This window comes from Rana temporaria, chromosome 5, assembly GCF_905171775.1.
Source record: "Rana temporaria chromosome 5, aRanTem1.1, whole genome shotgun sequence".
In the NCBI taxonomy this organism is placed as follows: domain Eukaryota; kingdom Metazoa; phylum Chordata; class Amphibia; order Anura; family Ranidae; genus Rana; species Rana temporaria.
Genome location: NC_053493.1, coordinates 412586184 through 412602035, shown reverse-complemented (window position 1 = coordinate 412602035; position 15852 = coordinate 412586184). Strand labels below are relative to the sequence as shown.

The following is a 15852-nucleotide window of genomic DNA, read 5'->3' as shown; positions in this document are numbered from 1 at the left end:
GTGTGTAACATTTAAATCAGGCGCGTCCCCGCGCCGAACAAACTGCGCGAATGTGCTGTCCGCTAAATTTCCCAGCTTGCATTGCTCTAAATGATGTCGCTAGGACGTCATTGGTTTCGACGTGACCGTAAATTACGTCCATCCGTATTCGCGAACGACTTAGGCAAACGACGTAAAAAATTCTAAATTCGACCTGGGAATGACGGCCATACTTAACATAGGATACGCCGCATATAGCAGGGGTAACGATACGCCGGAAAAAGCCGAACGCAAACGACATAAAAAAAATGCGCCGGGCGGGCGTTCATTTCTGAATCGGCTGAAATCCTCATTTGCATATTTGTCGCATAAAAAAAAAAACGAAGAGCCACCTATTGGCCGGCCTGGAATTGCAGCCTAAGATCCGACGGTGTAAGTCACTTACACCTGTCGGATCTTAGGGAGATCTATGCGGAACCTGATTCTATGAATCAGCCGCATAGATCCGACCGACGGAACTCAGAGATACGACGGCGTATCAGGAGATACGCCGTCGTATCTCTATCTGAATCTGCCCCACGGTCTGGGTGGGATGGGGAAGGGAGACCCGTGTAAGATCACCTTACCGATCATCATGCACATCCTCTGTGGGTTTTTTTTTTTCCAGTCCTCCAGGAACAAAGTAACATAGAGTACTTTGTTGCATTTTCATCATTGCTGTTTATGCTAATCTAGCACGGTTGACCTTGCACCTCCCTCTCTTTTCCAGCTGTTCAACCATGTTGCTCAGTAGGTGATAAATACCTAATTAGGGCTTGCTGACAGTGATTGTCTGATAGCGGCCACATACCTGAGATCAGCCCTGTTGCCCCCCCCCCCATCTCCTGTAGGGCAGGAGATGGGGGGGGGGGCACGTTGGTGTGACGGTACTTTGTGACAGCTGTGCTCACAGTAGAGGGGGAGTAGTAGCTCTAGAAAATTAATTACCGCGCTAAGTAAAGCTGCAACTAATAAGTGATATACACACCAAAACAGACAAATAGGAAAAATGTAGTTGCGCTAAATTACTAAATGCACTATAACAGGTGAAAATAATTATATAAAGCAATAACCGCTGTGTAAATCATGTGTTCAGTGAAGTCCAAACATAAAACACAATTGAAATGGCTTTTTCTGAAATTCAAATTGTAGTTCAAAATGTTGAAAGAATCCACCACCAACAGTGAAAACACCACAAGGAATGCAGGCTTACCAGATGGCAAGCAAAAGATGGCTTGCGGCTGTAAACCCCAGCCTGGGCCTTTAACTACTTAACCCCCGGACCATATTGCTGGTCAAAGACCAGAGTACTGTTTGCGATTGGGCACTGCGTCCATTTAACCGACAATTGCGCGGTCGTGCGACGTGGCTCCCAAACAAAATTAGCGCCCTTTTTTCCCCACAAATAGAGCTTTCTTTTGGTGGTATTTGATCACCTCTGCGTTTTTTCGTTTTTGCGCTATAAACAAAAATAGAGCGACAATTTTGAAAAAAAAATATTTTTACTTTTTGCTATAATAAATATCCCCCAAAAATTATATAAAAAAACGTTTTTTTCCCTCCAGGCCGATACGTATTCTTCTACATATTTTTCGTAAAAAAAAATTTCGTAAAAAAAAATCGCAATAAGCGTTTATTGATTGGTTTGCGCAAAAGTTATAGCGTTTACAAAATAGGGGGAAGTTTTATGGCGTTTTTATTAGTATTTTTTTTTTACTAGTAATGGCGGCGATCAGCAATTTTTTTTCGGTACTGCGACATGGCGGACACTTTTGACACATTTTTGGGACCATTGGCATTTTTATAGCGATCAGTGCTATAAAAATGCATTGGATTACTATAAAAATGCCACTGGCAGTGAAGGGGTTAACACTAGAGGTTAAGTATGTCCCTGGGTGTGTTCTAACTGTAGGGGGGGTGGCCTCACTAGGGGAAATCGGTGATCTTCTGTTCATACATTGTATGAACAGAGGATCAGCATTTCCCCCCCTGATAGGACCGGGAGCTGTGTGTTTACACACACAGCTCCTGGTCCCCGCTCTGTAACGAGCGATCGCGTGTGCCCGGCGGCGATCGTGCCCGCCGGGCACGGGAGTCGGGGGCGAGCGCGCCCCTCGTGGCCTGCGAGAGAGCCGACGTAGAGCTACGGGCTCTCGCGTAGGAGAGCCAACCTGCCACCATAGAATGACGGCGGCAGGTCGGCAAGTAGTTAATCATGGACTGCAGCATACACCAGTGGAAATGGATCCTCAAGGCACAGATGTCACCAATTGGATGGGATACCCCCAAAAAAATATAGGACTCACAATAGTGAAGTACCATAGTATAAAGTGTAAAATGTATTAAGATAAAACACTTACAAGAGAAGGATCTCACAGAAGCATAAAAATAAAGCCGGCCTGCTTAAAACGAACGCCCGTCCACTCGGACTGTCACGCAAAACGTCAGCACGTCTCCTCTCCCGACGCGTGTTTCGTCACACAAATGACGTCGTCTGGGGGCACTATTTCAATTGTGTTTTTATGCTTGGACTTCACTGAACACATGATTTACACAGCTTTTTCAATTGACGTAGTAGCTCTGCCTGACCTCCACAAAGGGAACAGCCACAAATTGGGCTTCATACAGGGAAGGAGCTGACAACCATAAAAATAACAATTGCGGTTTCTATATTTTGATATGAATCGGTAGTTGGTTCTGATTTTAAAAAGGGATTCTTTAACTCCATGTAGATACATGCAGTCTCAAAGACCGTGAGATTTCCAGGAAATGCTGGGTCTTGTAGTTCCAGGGCTTGTTGAGATATAGTCTTCCATTATTTCAACAAAAGTACTAAAATATACTGCTGTAAATTAAAGCTGTGTTGCCATCAAAATTTAAAAAAATTAAATTTGATTTCTCCTGTAAGCCCCACATGATATTCTCTAATAATAACACAGGTGAGGGGTGATTGGTGTATCTGGGGGGGGGGGGTGGTTCTGAATTTATATTCAGGGTCTGAGAACTTTGTGCTGCGCCACTGGCTGAAGAATCTGTAATGTAAGTATGGGACACCGTGGCAGAGTAGTACCCCCCCTTTTTTTTTTGGTGTGTAAATTTATCCCCAGCCCCCCTCGCCCCCACTGCTTTGCCATCCTTTTCCCTTAATACACCCAGCTTGCTTTGTGCTGCGCTTTAACTGCTTCAACATTTGAAAGAAATCAACTAAACAGATTGCCTCCATGTTGTCTCCAGCGCTGCCTCGCTTGTCTGCTCTTTCAGGGAAGGAGACGTCCCAGCCGAGTCGTCATATTGTGATTATGTAATGCTTTTGTTACACGTTTTTCATGTCTCGTGGTGCATCTGACCGCAGAAATAATACACAGTTTTGGAATGTGAAAGTCCAAATTAAAGAAGAACTCCAGTCTAGTTTTTTATTTTTATTCCTTTTTTTTTTTTTTTTTTTTTAACGCTGTTTAACAGTAGTTAAATTGTTAATGCAGGCCATGATGCCCTTGCCAACTTTGTGCCCATATCCTCGGCTACTTAAAGTGTATGTGAATTCTAACTACAGGCTTCTCTTTTAGTGTTTAACCACTTCCATATCGGGCCAATTCTGGCACTTCTCTCCTACATGTAAAAATCATATTTATTTTTTTTGCTAGAAAATTACTCAGAACCCCCCAAACAATATACCGTATTTGCTGGCGTATAAGACGACTGGGCATATAAGACGACCCCCTATTTTTCCAGGAAAAATTTTGGTTTTGGTATATACTCGCCGTATAAGACTACCCTTTCCTACTAGTCTGTCTGGAAGCTGAGGGGTAGCCAGAACAACCACTGACAGGAACAACCGCTGACAGAAACAGGCTTTTTTCAAATCTCACTGTGCCATTACATGCCTCACTGTGCCATTACATTCCATTACATGCCTCACTGTGCCATTACATTCCATTACATGCCTCACTGTGCCATTACATTCCATTACATGCCTCACTGTGCCATTACATTCCATTACATGCCTCACTGTGCCATTACATTCCATTACATGCCTCACTGTGCCATTACATTCCATTACATGCCTCACTGTGCCATTACATTACATGCCCCACTGTGCCATTCCATTACATGCCCCACTGTGCCATTCCATTACATGCCCCACTGTGCCATTCCATTACATGCCCCACTGTGCCATTCCATTACATGCCCCACTGTGCCATTCCATTACATGCCCCACTGTGCCATTCCATTACATGCCTCCACTGTGCCATTCCATTACATGCCTCCACTGTGCCATTCCATTACATGCCTCCACTGTGCCATTCCATTACATGCCTCCACTGTGCCATTCCATTACATGCCTCCACTGTGCCATTCCATTACATGCCTCCACTGTGCCATTCCATTACATGCCTCCACTGTGCCATTCCATTACATGCCTCCACTGTGCCATTCCATTACATGCCTCCACTGTGCCATTCCATGCCTCCACTGTGCCATTCCATTCCATGCCTCCACTGTGCCATTCCATTCCATGCCTCCACTGTGCCATTCCATGCCTCCACTGTGCCATTCCATGCCTCCACTGTGCCATTCCATGCCTCCACTGTGCCATTCCATGCCTCCACTGTGCCATTCCATGCCTCCACTGTGCCATTCCATGCCTCCACTGTGCCATTCCATGCCTCCACTGTGCCATTCCATGCCTCCACTGTGCCATTCCATGCCTCCACTGTGCCATTCCATGCCTCCACTGTGCCATTCCATGCCTCTACTGTGCCATTCCATGCCTCTACTGTGCCGGCCAAGATGATCTCCTTACCTTATTTTTTTGCTGCGGACATCCATGTTTGAGGCTGCGGACATCCATGTTTGAGGCTGCGGACATCCATGTTTGAGGCTGCGGACATCCATGTTTGAGGCTGCGGACATCCATGTTTGAGGCTGCGGACATCCATGTTTGAGGCTGCGGACATCCATGTTTGAGGCTGCGGACATCCATGATTCAAAAGCCGCGCCTCCTCCTCAGACTGTCCCGTGATATGCGGAACACTAATTTTCCCAGCGGGGCCTCTGTTCAGTGTTCCGCCTATCACGGACATCCTCTCGTCCAAGGATGAGAACACTGAACAGAGGCCCTGCTGGGAAAATTAGTGTTCCGCCTATCACAGAACAGTCTGTGGAGGCGGCGCAGCTTTTGAATCATGGATGTCCGCAGCCTGAAGCATGGATGTCCGCAGCCTGAAGCATGGATGTCCGCAGCCTGAAGCATGGATGTCCGCAGCCTGAAGCATGGATGTCCGCAGCCTGAAGCATGGATGTCCGCAGCCTGAAGCATGGATGTCCGCAGCCTGAAGCATGGATGTCCGCAGCCTGAAGCATGGATGTCCGCAGCCTGAAGCATGGATGTCCGCAGCCTGAAGCATGGATGTCCGCAGCCTGAAGCATGGATGCCCGCAGCCTGAAGCATGGATGCCCGCAGCCTGACGGAGACAGATCTGGCGTATAAGACGACCCCCGACTTTGGATGCATTTTTTTGCATCCAAAAGGTCGTCTTATACGCCGGCAAATACGGTATATGTTTTTTTTAGCAGACACCATAGGGAATAAAATAAAGGTCATTGCAACATTTTATCTTGCACTGTATTTGCGCAATTATTTTCAAACGCCTTTTTATTAGAAAAATAAAGTTTCATGACTTTACAAATAACAAAACAGCAAAGTTAGCCTAAATTTTTTTGTATAATGTGAAAGATGTTACACCGAGTAAATAGATACCCAACATGTAAATGGAATGGCGCCAAACTTCGGTACTTAAAAATCTCCATAGGCGACGCTTTCAATTTTTTTTTTTTTTTACAGTTTACACGTTTAGAGTTATGCCCCATACACATGGTCGGAATTTCCGACGGAAAAAGTCACATGGGAGCCTTTGGTTGGAAATTTTGACCGTGTGTATGCTCCATCTGTCTTTTTCTGTCGGAAATTCCGACAGCAATAGATTGAGAGCAGGTTCTCCCATTGGAAATTCCGACCGTGTGTGGGGCATTACATAGAAGGTCTAGTGCTAGAATTGTTGCTCGCGCTTTAACGCACGCAGCGATACCTCACATGTGGGGTTTGAACTGTGTTTACATATGTGGGCGGGACTTGTGTGTGTGTGTGTGTGTGTGTGTGTGTGTTCGCTTCTGAAAGTGAGCTACTGAGCTATTTTTTATATTACTTTTTTTTTTTAACACTTTCTCATTTGATTTTTTTTTTTTATCCCTCTTATTCCCTATTAGGCCCCTTTCACACATGTGGAACGTATGTCTTCTTTTTCATCCATCAATTTCCGGATGAAAAAGGGACATATATTGATCCCTATGAGATTGCGGGTGTCAGCGGACGAACATCCGCTGACACCCGATCTCCTCCGATTCTGCAGACAGAGGAAAACCCTATTTTCTTTTTCCGTCATCGGATCGGGTGAACGTGGACAGACGGTCCGTGTTAATCCGATCCCCCCCATAGGGACGGCCCTGTCATCCGCCAGCTCTGAGCAAGCGGTGGTTCACGTGGTGGATCCTCACGGATCCGCCCCGTGTAAAAAGGGCCTTTTACAAGGAATGTAAACATCTCATTGTAATAGGGTTTTCCTCTGTCTGCAGAATCGGAGGATTGCAGACCCGGATGAGATCGGGTGTCAGCGGATGTTCATTCGCTGACAGCCGCAATCTCATAGGGATCAATATATGTCCCTTTTTCATCCGTAAATTGATGGATAAAAAAGCGGACATAGGTTCCACTGCTCTAGGAGTTGGTGACAAGGTAGTCCTAGACCAGTGATGGCGAACCTTGGCACCCCAGATGTTTTGGAACTACATTTCCCATGATGCAACTCAGCCCCTCCCACCCCCTCCTCAGCCCCTCCCGCCTCAGCCCCTCCCGCCACTCTGCCTCAGCCCCTCGCGCCACTCTGCCTCAGCCCCTCGCGCCACTCTGCCTCAGCCCCTCGCGCCACTCTGCCTCAGCCCCTCGCGCCACTCTGCCTCAGCCCCTCGCGCCACTCTGCCTCAGCCCCTCGCGCCACTCTGCCTCAGCCCCTCGCGCCACTCTGCGCCTCAGCCCCTCGCGCCACTCTGCGCCTCAGCCCCTCGCGCCGCCCCCGCCTCAGCCCCTCGCGCCGCCCCCGCCGCAGCCCCTCGCGCCGCCCCCGTCACAGCCCCCTTTTTTTTTTCCTACAATCCTGAACTTTGTCTCTTTTAGTCATTCATAAATGAGTGCACAATTCTTATTTTAAAAGTGTTTAGATAATTGCCAGTGGTGATTGGTTCTCACTAAGATGATATTAATTTGGCCAGAGATAAAAACCGGATAGCGTGGACACATTACGTGGCCCTCGTACATATTCAGGGCTTCTTGGAGTTCTTCTTTAAGCCAAACTTCCAGTCTAAACAGTAACTGTGCAGGAATGATGATGTCTAATATGTTGCCACAGAGGAGACGCAACAAAGGTGGGTCATTGGTGTTGGGTGTTTTTTTGTTAATTTTTGCTCCACTAATACGCATGCCTGTCTCTCTTTCTTTCTTCTCTTTCTCTTCATCTTTCTCTGCCGGATTCCCTTCCTAACAGGGTGTGTCGTTTGATCAAGTGAATAATCTTCTGATTGAGCCTGCAAGGATAGAGGAGGAAGAGGTGTGTACCGCAGCTTGGCGCTCTCTGTTCCTCCCTCTGCCTCCGCCTTCCCTTCATCCTTACCTGAAATCACTCAGCCAATCAAGCGCACTCCTCACCCCGCAGCTCCACGATTCCCCCCCGGTGATGGTTGTATCTCATGTCTGTCCTTTTTTTGCTCTCACGCTGGATTGTAGATTCTAGAAAATTCCGAATTCGCCTTCTGAGATGACACAAAAAGATTTTAGATCAAGTGTTTTTTGGGGGGTTTGTTCACACTTGTGAGGAGGGTTTCGGTTTTCTGCATTTGGAGGTCACACAGAAAGCGGTTGTTTCCTATGGGCCCTTTTATCACTTCAACAAAGCTATACAAAAAGATGGCAACAACTCCAATCTATAACTAGATTTTGCAGTAACAAAGAAAAGGCGCTGCTTGCCAACCCAGTAGGTACTGTGGCCTCAGCCAGTGCCACTCAAGTCATGCGACCCCTGACATGTTTCGTCCCACTGTGACCAACCCCATGACCAACATGTCAGGGGAGCGTGGCTGAAGTGACACTGACTGAGGTCACATTCATTTACATACTAATGCTTTCTCTTTGATAATGCTCTTACTCCTCTGAATGGTGCACTGACGCCAGCTCCTGCAGCCAGCGGGGAGGTCTCGGTGTCTCTGCGGGGAGGTCTCGGTGTCTCTGCGGGGAGGTCTCGGTGTCTCTGCGGGGAGGTCTCGGTGTCTCTGCGGGGAGGTCTCGGTGTCTCTGCGGGGAGGTCTCGGTGTCTCTGCGGGGAGGTCTCGGTGTCTCTGCGGGGAGGTCTCGGTGTCTCTGCGGGGAGGTCTCGGTGTCTCTGCTTGGAGCGGCACTGCAAGTTTTATGTAACCTTTACACATCAGAATCGGACGAAAAATTTCCCATTACACTTACCAGCTAGCCTGTGAAATGTAACCACTTAAGGACCGCCTCCTGCAGATATACGTCGGCAGAATGGCACGGCTGGGCACAAGCACGTACCTGTGCATAGTGCATCGAAGCTTCGTGACCGCGGACCCGGTCGCCGCTGGAGTCCCGCGATCGGTCCCCGGAGCTGAAGAACGGGGAGAGCCGTGTGTAAACACAGCTTCCCCGTTCTTCACTGTGGCGCTGTCATCGATCGTGTGTTCCCTGATATAGGGAAGCACGATCAATGATGTCACACGTCCAGCCCCGCCCCCCTACAGTTGGAAAACCCAGATGAGGTCACACTTAACCCCTTCAGCGCCCCCTAGTGGTTTACTCCCAAACTGCAACTGTCATTTTCACAGTAAACAATGCATTTTTAATGCATTTTTTTGCTGTGAAAATAAGAATGGTCCCAAAAATGGGTCAAAATTCTCCGATGTGTCCGCCATAATGTCGCAGTCACGAAAAAAATCGCTCATCGCCACCATTAGTAGTAAAAAAAAATTATTAATAAAAATGCAATAAAACTATCTCCTATTTTGTAAACACTATAAATTTTGCGCAAACCAATCGATAAACGCTTATTGCGATTTTTTTTTTTTTAACAAAAATAGGTAGAAGAATACGTATCGGCCTAAACTGAGAAAAAATCGTTTTTTAATATATTTTTGGGGGATGTTTCTTACAGCAAAAAATATTCATTTTTTTTTTTTAATTGTTGCTTTATTTTTGTTTATAGCGCAAAAACTAAAAAACGCAGAGGTGATCAAATACTACCAAAATAAAGCTCTATTTGTGGGGAAAAAAGGACGCCAATTTTGTTTGGCAGCCACGTCGCACGACCGCGCAATTGTCAGTTAAAGCGACGCAGTGCCGAATCGCAAAAAGTGCTCTGGTCTTCGACCAGCAATATGGTCCGGCGGTTAAGTGGTTAAAGGTGCAGGGACACATTGGGCACCCAGCAAGAGCACAATAGTGGCCCTACGCCAAATCCATCGAACAAGCTGTACAAAAAGATCGCAAGCACCCCAATCTATAACCAGCCTTTGCAGTGAGGCGCACATGGATGGCAACTAAAACTTCTGTTTTTAATGTGAATTGTTAGACAGGGTCTTTTTTTTTTTGCAGGCTAGCTGGTAAGTGTGCTGGGAACTTTTAGTCTCTTGAACGCAGCCTTCCATGGAGCTGTGTTGAAATCTCAACATGTCAGTGGATTTTCTGTTCTGCACTTTGTTTCTATGCAAACTGTGACATTTCAATAAGGTAAAACAATAAAACAAACTGCACTATGCACATTACTAGCATAAGAAATGCAAAGCGTCACCAGCCGGAACGGATATTTCCTGCATCGTTTTACAATGCAGGAAATGTAATCAAGCTGTTCTTGAGGTTTTCTATGACAAAGTTAGGACTCGTTCACAGTAGCGGTGTTAAAATAGTGTTTGATCTGCACTTTTACTGCGCCGCCTTGCAAGCTCCCTACAATCACATGCAATGCACAAGGTTGTGGCATGCTAGTGCTGAGTTTGAGGGGATAAAAAGTATGACGTTACAAAAAAAAAATTATACTCCCCCTAGGTGGATGCAGTGCTGATCCGATGTTGCATCTGTCCCCCAACATCTCTAGTGAGAACTGAGCGATCAAACACCGCTGATTGCTCAGTTTTTTACCTCTACTCTGAGCAGAGAGCTGTAACGGTCAGTCAGCGACTCTCTTCTCTCCCCTCCAGTGCTCACTAAAGCACTGGGGATGGGAGGCTTGCTCAGGCTCTTGGCAAATCTTTCCCCAGCCTGGACTGGCTCTGTGACGTCAGCGGGCTTCATCACGCTTTTAACTGAAAATGGATCACAGGAGTGCAGAATGAACTGCACTCCTGTGATCTATAGGAGAAGTACAGCCAGAAAAACTTTGACTACTCATTTAAAGCAGGCGGTGAGGAGGCAATACAGCAAAGTGGTGTCGGTGGGGGGGAATAGTGCCCCGTTGTTGTCGGTGGGGAATAGTGCCCCGTTGTTGTCGGTGGGGGGGAATAGTGCCCCGTTGTTGTTAGTGGGAGGGGAATAGTGCCCCGTTGTCAGTGTGAGGAATAGCGCCGCCTTTGTTGGTGTCGGCGGGAGGGATAGCGCCGCCGTTGTTGGTGTCGGCGGGAGGGATAGCGCCCCGTTGTTGTCAGTGTGAGGAATAGCGCCCCGTTGTTGGTGTCGGCGGGAGGGATAGCGCCCCGTTGTTGGTGTCGGCGGGAGGGATAGCGCCCCGTTGTTGGTGTCGGCGGGAGGGATAGCGCCCCGTTGTTGGTGTCGGCGGGAGGGATAGCGCCCCGTTGTTGGTGTCGGCGGGAGGGATAGCGTCCCGTTGTTGGTGTCGGCGGGAGGGATAGCGCCCCGTTGTTGGTGTCGGCGGGAGGGATAGCGCCCCGTTGTTGGTGTCGGCGGGAGGGATAGCGCCCCGTTGTTGGTGTCGGCGGGAGGGATAGCGCCCCGTTGTTGGTGTCGGCGGGAGGGATAGCGCCCCGTTGGTGTCGGCGGGAGGGATAGCGCCCCGTTGTTGGTGTCGGCGGGAGGGATAGCGCCCCGTTGTTGGTGTCGGCGGGAGGGATAGCGCCCCGTTGTTGGTGTCTGCGGGAGGGATAGCGCCCCGTTGTTGGTGTAGGCGGGAGGGATAGCGCCCCGTTGTTGGTGTCGGCGGGAGGGATAGCGCCCCGTTGTTGGTGTCTGCGGGAGGGATAGCGCCCCGTTGTTGGTGTCTGCGGGAGGGATAGCGCCCCGTTGTTGGTGTCTGCGGGAGGGATAGCGCCCCGTTGTTGGTGTCGGCGGGAGGGATATCGCCCCGTTGTTGGTGTCGGCGGGAGGGATATCGCCCTGTTGTTGGTGTCGGCGGGAGGGATATCGCCCCGTTGTTGGTGTCGGCGGGAGGGATAGCGCCCCGTTGTTGGTGTCTGCGGGAGGGATAGCGCCCCGTTGTTGGTGTCGGCGGGAGGGATAGCGCCCCGTTGTTGGTGTCGGCGGGAGGGATAGCGCCCCGTTGTTGGTGTCGGCGGGAGGGATAGCGCCCCGTTGTCGGTGTCGGCGGGAGGGATAGCGCCCCGTTGTTGGTGTCGGCGGGAGGGATAGCGCCCCGTTGTTGGTGTCGGCGGGAGGGATCGCGCCATGTTGTTGGTGTCGGCGGGAGGAATAGCGCCCCGTTGGTTCACGTTGAACGCAGCTTTGAAATCATGCGACTTCATCTGGAATCGCACGATTTCAAAGCCGCATTTCAATGCCAATTTGGGGTCCGATTTGAAAAACATACATTCGGCTTCATGCGCAGATGTCTATTAAACTTGCATCCAAAATCGGCAAAAGTTAGTGCAGGAACTACTTTTGCAAATCGGTGCAGCGCTGCAAAGTCGGCGTCGCACTGATTTGGAGCGTTGCCATTGTCGGCGATAAGCTGCGAACTTGTCATGCAGTTTGACCTGTCAAATCGCTTCAATGTGAACAAGAGCAATGTAAAAATGTAAACACAAACCTCCCGTTACCCTTCACAATTATATCGCGGCATTGTTGTTTTTCTGGGAAAGAAATTCATGTTCTTCATGTGGAGTGGGATGGGGGGGGAAATAGGCAGATTTCTGTAGTCCAGCAGGTAAAAAAGAAAAGAAATAGGAGCTCAGGAACCCTCGAGCTATTCTATTGCTTGTGGTGGTGTTTAGACGAGGGATCTGAATTCCGGCCCGGCTGCTTCTCCATGCCAAAGAATTTCTATAGTTCATAAATAAATAAGTCGCCACACCAAGAATAACTCATCCAAATATAAATTTATTCCAATGTAATATCAGCCAATGCGTTCTGAGAATCTGATATTACTTCATCTTCATCAGAGCGATTAGGATGCAACAAAAGAATATAAAGTGGAACCTCGTCTTACGAGTATAATCCGTTCCAGGAGAATGATTGTAATCCAAAGCACTTGCATATCAAAGCGAGTTTCCCCATAGAAGTCAATGGAAACGAAGATCATTCGTTCCGCATTGACTTCTATGGCATGCAATACCGCATGTGGCCAGGGGTGGGGGGGCGCCGGCGAGGCTAGGAAATACTCAGACAGCTCGGCTGATCTCGGAAAGGTTCGGGAACTGAGTATTTCCGAACTGTTCCGAGTGTCACCGCACCTCTGGCCAAATGCACACCCCATTAGCTTGAATTCTACTCGTTTTGCCAGACAACACTCACAAACCGAGTCAGAATTCAAAGAGAAAAAAAAAAGTTGCTAGTTATTCAAAATGCTCGTAAAGTATTAATTTTTTTTATGAATTACCAAATAGAATATGTAAATCTAATATCTAAATCTGTAAAATCTAAATCAGATCTATAAATAAATGGACCTGAATAAAGAAATATAAAAAAAAACTCATATTCTAGTAGATCGGGGGGAAAAAATAAATCATTCAGAGGTTGTACCTTTAAAAAAAAAAAACAGGTAGAAAAAAAAAAAAACTAAGGACTTTAGTCACTTAACCCCCGGACCATATTGCTGGTCGAAGACCTGAGCACTTTTTGCGATTCGGCACTGCGTCGCTTTCACTGACAATTGCGCGGTCGTGCGACGTGGCTCCCAAACAAAATTGGTGTCCTTTTTTCCCCACAAATAGAGCTTTCTTTTGGTGGTATTTGATCACCTCTGCGGTTTAGTTTTTGCGCTATAAACAAAAATAGTAAATTTTTTTTTTTTTTAAATATATATAATTTTTCCTTTTTGCTATAATAAATATCCCCCAAAAATATATAAAAGTTTAGGCCGATACGTATTCTTCTACATATTTGTCGTAAAAAAAAATCGCAATAGGCGTTTATTGATTGGTTTGCGCAAAAGAGTTTACAAAATAGGGGGTATTTTTATTAATATATATTTTTTTTTTTACTAGTAATGGCGGCGATCAGCGTTTTTTTTTTTTTTTTCCGGTACTGCGACATTATGGCGGACACTTCGGACACTTTTGACAATTTTTTTGTGACCATTGGCATTTTTATAGCGATCAATGCTATAAAAATGCATTGGATTACTATAAAAAAAAGGGCACTGGCAGTGAAGGGGTTAACACTAGGGGACGGGGAAGGGGTTAAGTATGTTCCCTGGGTGTGTTCTAACTGTAGGGGGGGTGGCCTCACTAGGGGAAATGACCGATCTTCTGTTCATACATTGTATGAACAGAAGATCAGCATTTCTCTCCTGACAGGACCGGGAGCTGTGGTTCTCGCTCTGTAACTAGCGACCGCGTGTGCCCGCCGGGCACGCGCACAGGAGTCGGGGACGTGCCTCTAGTGGCCTGTGCGAGAGACGACGTATAGCTACGGCTTTCGTGCAGGGGAGCCGACTTTCCGCCGTAACATTATGGCGGCTGGTCGGCAAGTAGTTAGATATGTATCCATTGGGAATCTAAATTATGCATAAAAAAAAAAAAAAAAAATTCTATTCTGCCTAGCGACCGTGTGCTATAAGCCAGCCATCTTCAATGACGGTTATTTCTGATTTTTTTTTTTTTTAAGGAATTCCTTGATGATCTATGGCTGATTTGACCCCCTATATCAGTGATGGTGAACCTTGGCACCCCAGATGTTTTGGAACTACATTTCCCATGATGCTCCACTACACTGCAGAGTGCCTGAGCATCATGGGAAATGTAGTTCCAAAACATCTGGGGTGCCAGGGTTCGCCATCACTGCCCCTATATGATGGTGCTTGCTTCCAGGGCCAACATCGCTTGGCAGGATCAGCAGAATGACACCGGTGATATTTTTAGCGGGTTTAAAAGTGTGGCATTTTATTGGCCGCTGTAAAGGGGGGGTGGGTATTCTTCACACTCGCCACCAATGTAAGCTGCATTTTTCCCTCTGACCCATTATGAATTGGTTTCAGGAGGGGTTCCTCAAGACCTGATAATTTTAAGGGTTCCTCTGGGGTAAAATTAAAGCAGTTGCATGCGCCCCCCCCCCCCCCCAAAAAAAAATATTAAGCTAGTATGCGCCGCATAAATACTTGTCTAAAGAACTAAGCTTCAACGGGGCCGCCCAGTCAACGCTGAGGGAGCCGACATGTGCCCTCAGCGGTTCTTCCGGGTTTGTGGCTCCGGCGATGTGAGTGGCCGCGATTGTCACTTTTCCGAATGCGCGGAAGCCCTCCTTCGCTGCACATGCGCTGCTGAGATCGGCAGCTGCATGCAAAGTAAAAATCTAAAGGTTTAGGAGATATTAACCACTTCCTATCCGGCCATCGACAATTGATGGCCACAACGTGGCTCTACAATGCCGGGAGGCCGTCAATATACGGCCTCTGGCCTCCCGCCGCTGGGGGGGCGCGCATGCCACGTCACTCAGGTGCCGATGCGCGTGCCTGGTGGCTGCGATGTCCGCCAGGCTCCCGCGATAGGCAGTCACAGAGCCAGGGATGTGGATCTGTGTGTGTGTAAACACAGAGATCAACATCCTGTCAGGGAGAGGAGACCGATGGTGTGTCCCTTGTACATAGGGACACTGATCGGTCACCTCCCCCAGTCAGTCCCCTCCCCCCACAGTAAGAATCACCTAGCAGGGAACATATTTAACCCCTTCCTCGCCCCCTAGTGTTAACCCCTTCCCTGACAGTCTCATTTATACAGTAATCCGTGTATTTATAGCTCTGATCGCTGTATTAATGTGAATGGTCCCAAAAACGTGTCCGATGTGTCCGCCGTAATGTCGAAGTCCTGACAAAAATCGCAGATCGCCGTCATTACTACTAAAAAAAAAAAAAAAAACAATAAAAAAAGTCATAATTTTATCCCCTATTTTGTAGGTGCTATAACGTTTGCGATTACCACCAAAAGAAAGCTCTATTTGTGGGGGAAAAAGGACATCAATTTTGTTTGGGAGCCACGTCGCACGACCGCGCAATTGTCGGTTAAAGCGCGACAGTGCTGAAAGCTGAAATTTCGCCTGGACAGGAAAGGGATACATGTGCCCAGTAAGCAAGTGGTTAAAGCAGAGTTCCGCCTTTCTTTTTTTTTTTTTTTTAACCACTTAAGACCCGGACCTTTAGGCAGGTAAAGGACCCGGCCAGTTTTTGCGATTCGGCACTGCGTTGCTTTAACTGACAATTGCGCGGTCGTGCGACGTGGCTCCCAAACAAAATTGGCGTCCTTTTTTCCCCCACAAATAGAGCTTTCTTTTGGTGGTATTTGATCACCTCTGCGGTTTTTATTTTTTGCGCTTTAAACAAAAAAAGAGCGACAATTTTG

General features: G+C 47.7%; 1 protein-coding gene across 18 annotated transcripts in view; it reads left to right on the top strand.

The window, feature by feature from the left end:
- SCRIB (scribble planar cell polarity protein) overlaps window positions 1-15852 on the top strand; it is a 265308-nt gene that overhangs the window by 120808 nt on the left and 128648 nt on the right. For 16 of the 18 annotated variants that reach the window (XM_040355076.1, XM_040355064.1, XM_040355062.1 and 13 more), the window contains exon 16: window positions 7617-7679. The exons of the other annotated variants lie outside the window; for them this stretch is intronic. In XM_040355076.1, the coding sequence (XP_040211010.1) occupies window positions 7617-7679 (63 nt within the window). The remainder of the gene's footprint in view (window positions 1-7616; window positions 7680-15852) is intronic. 18 annotated transcript variants of the gene reach the window in all.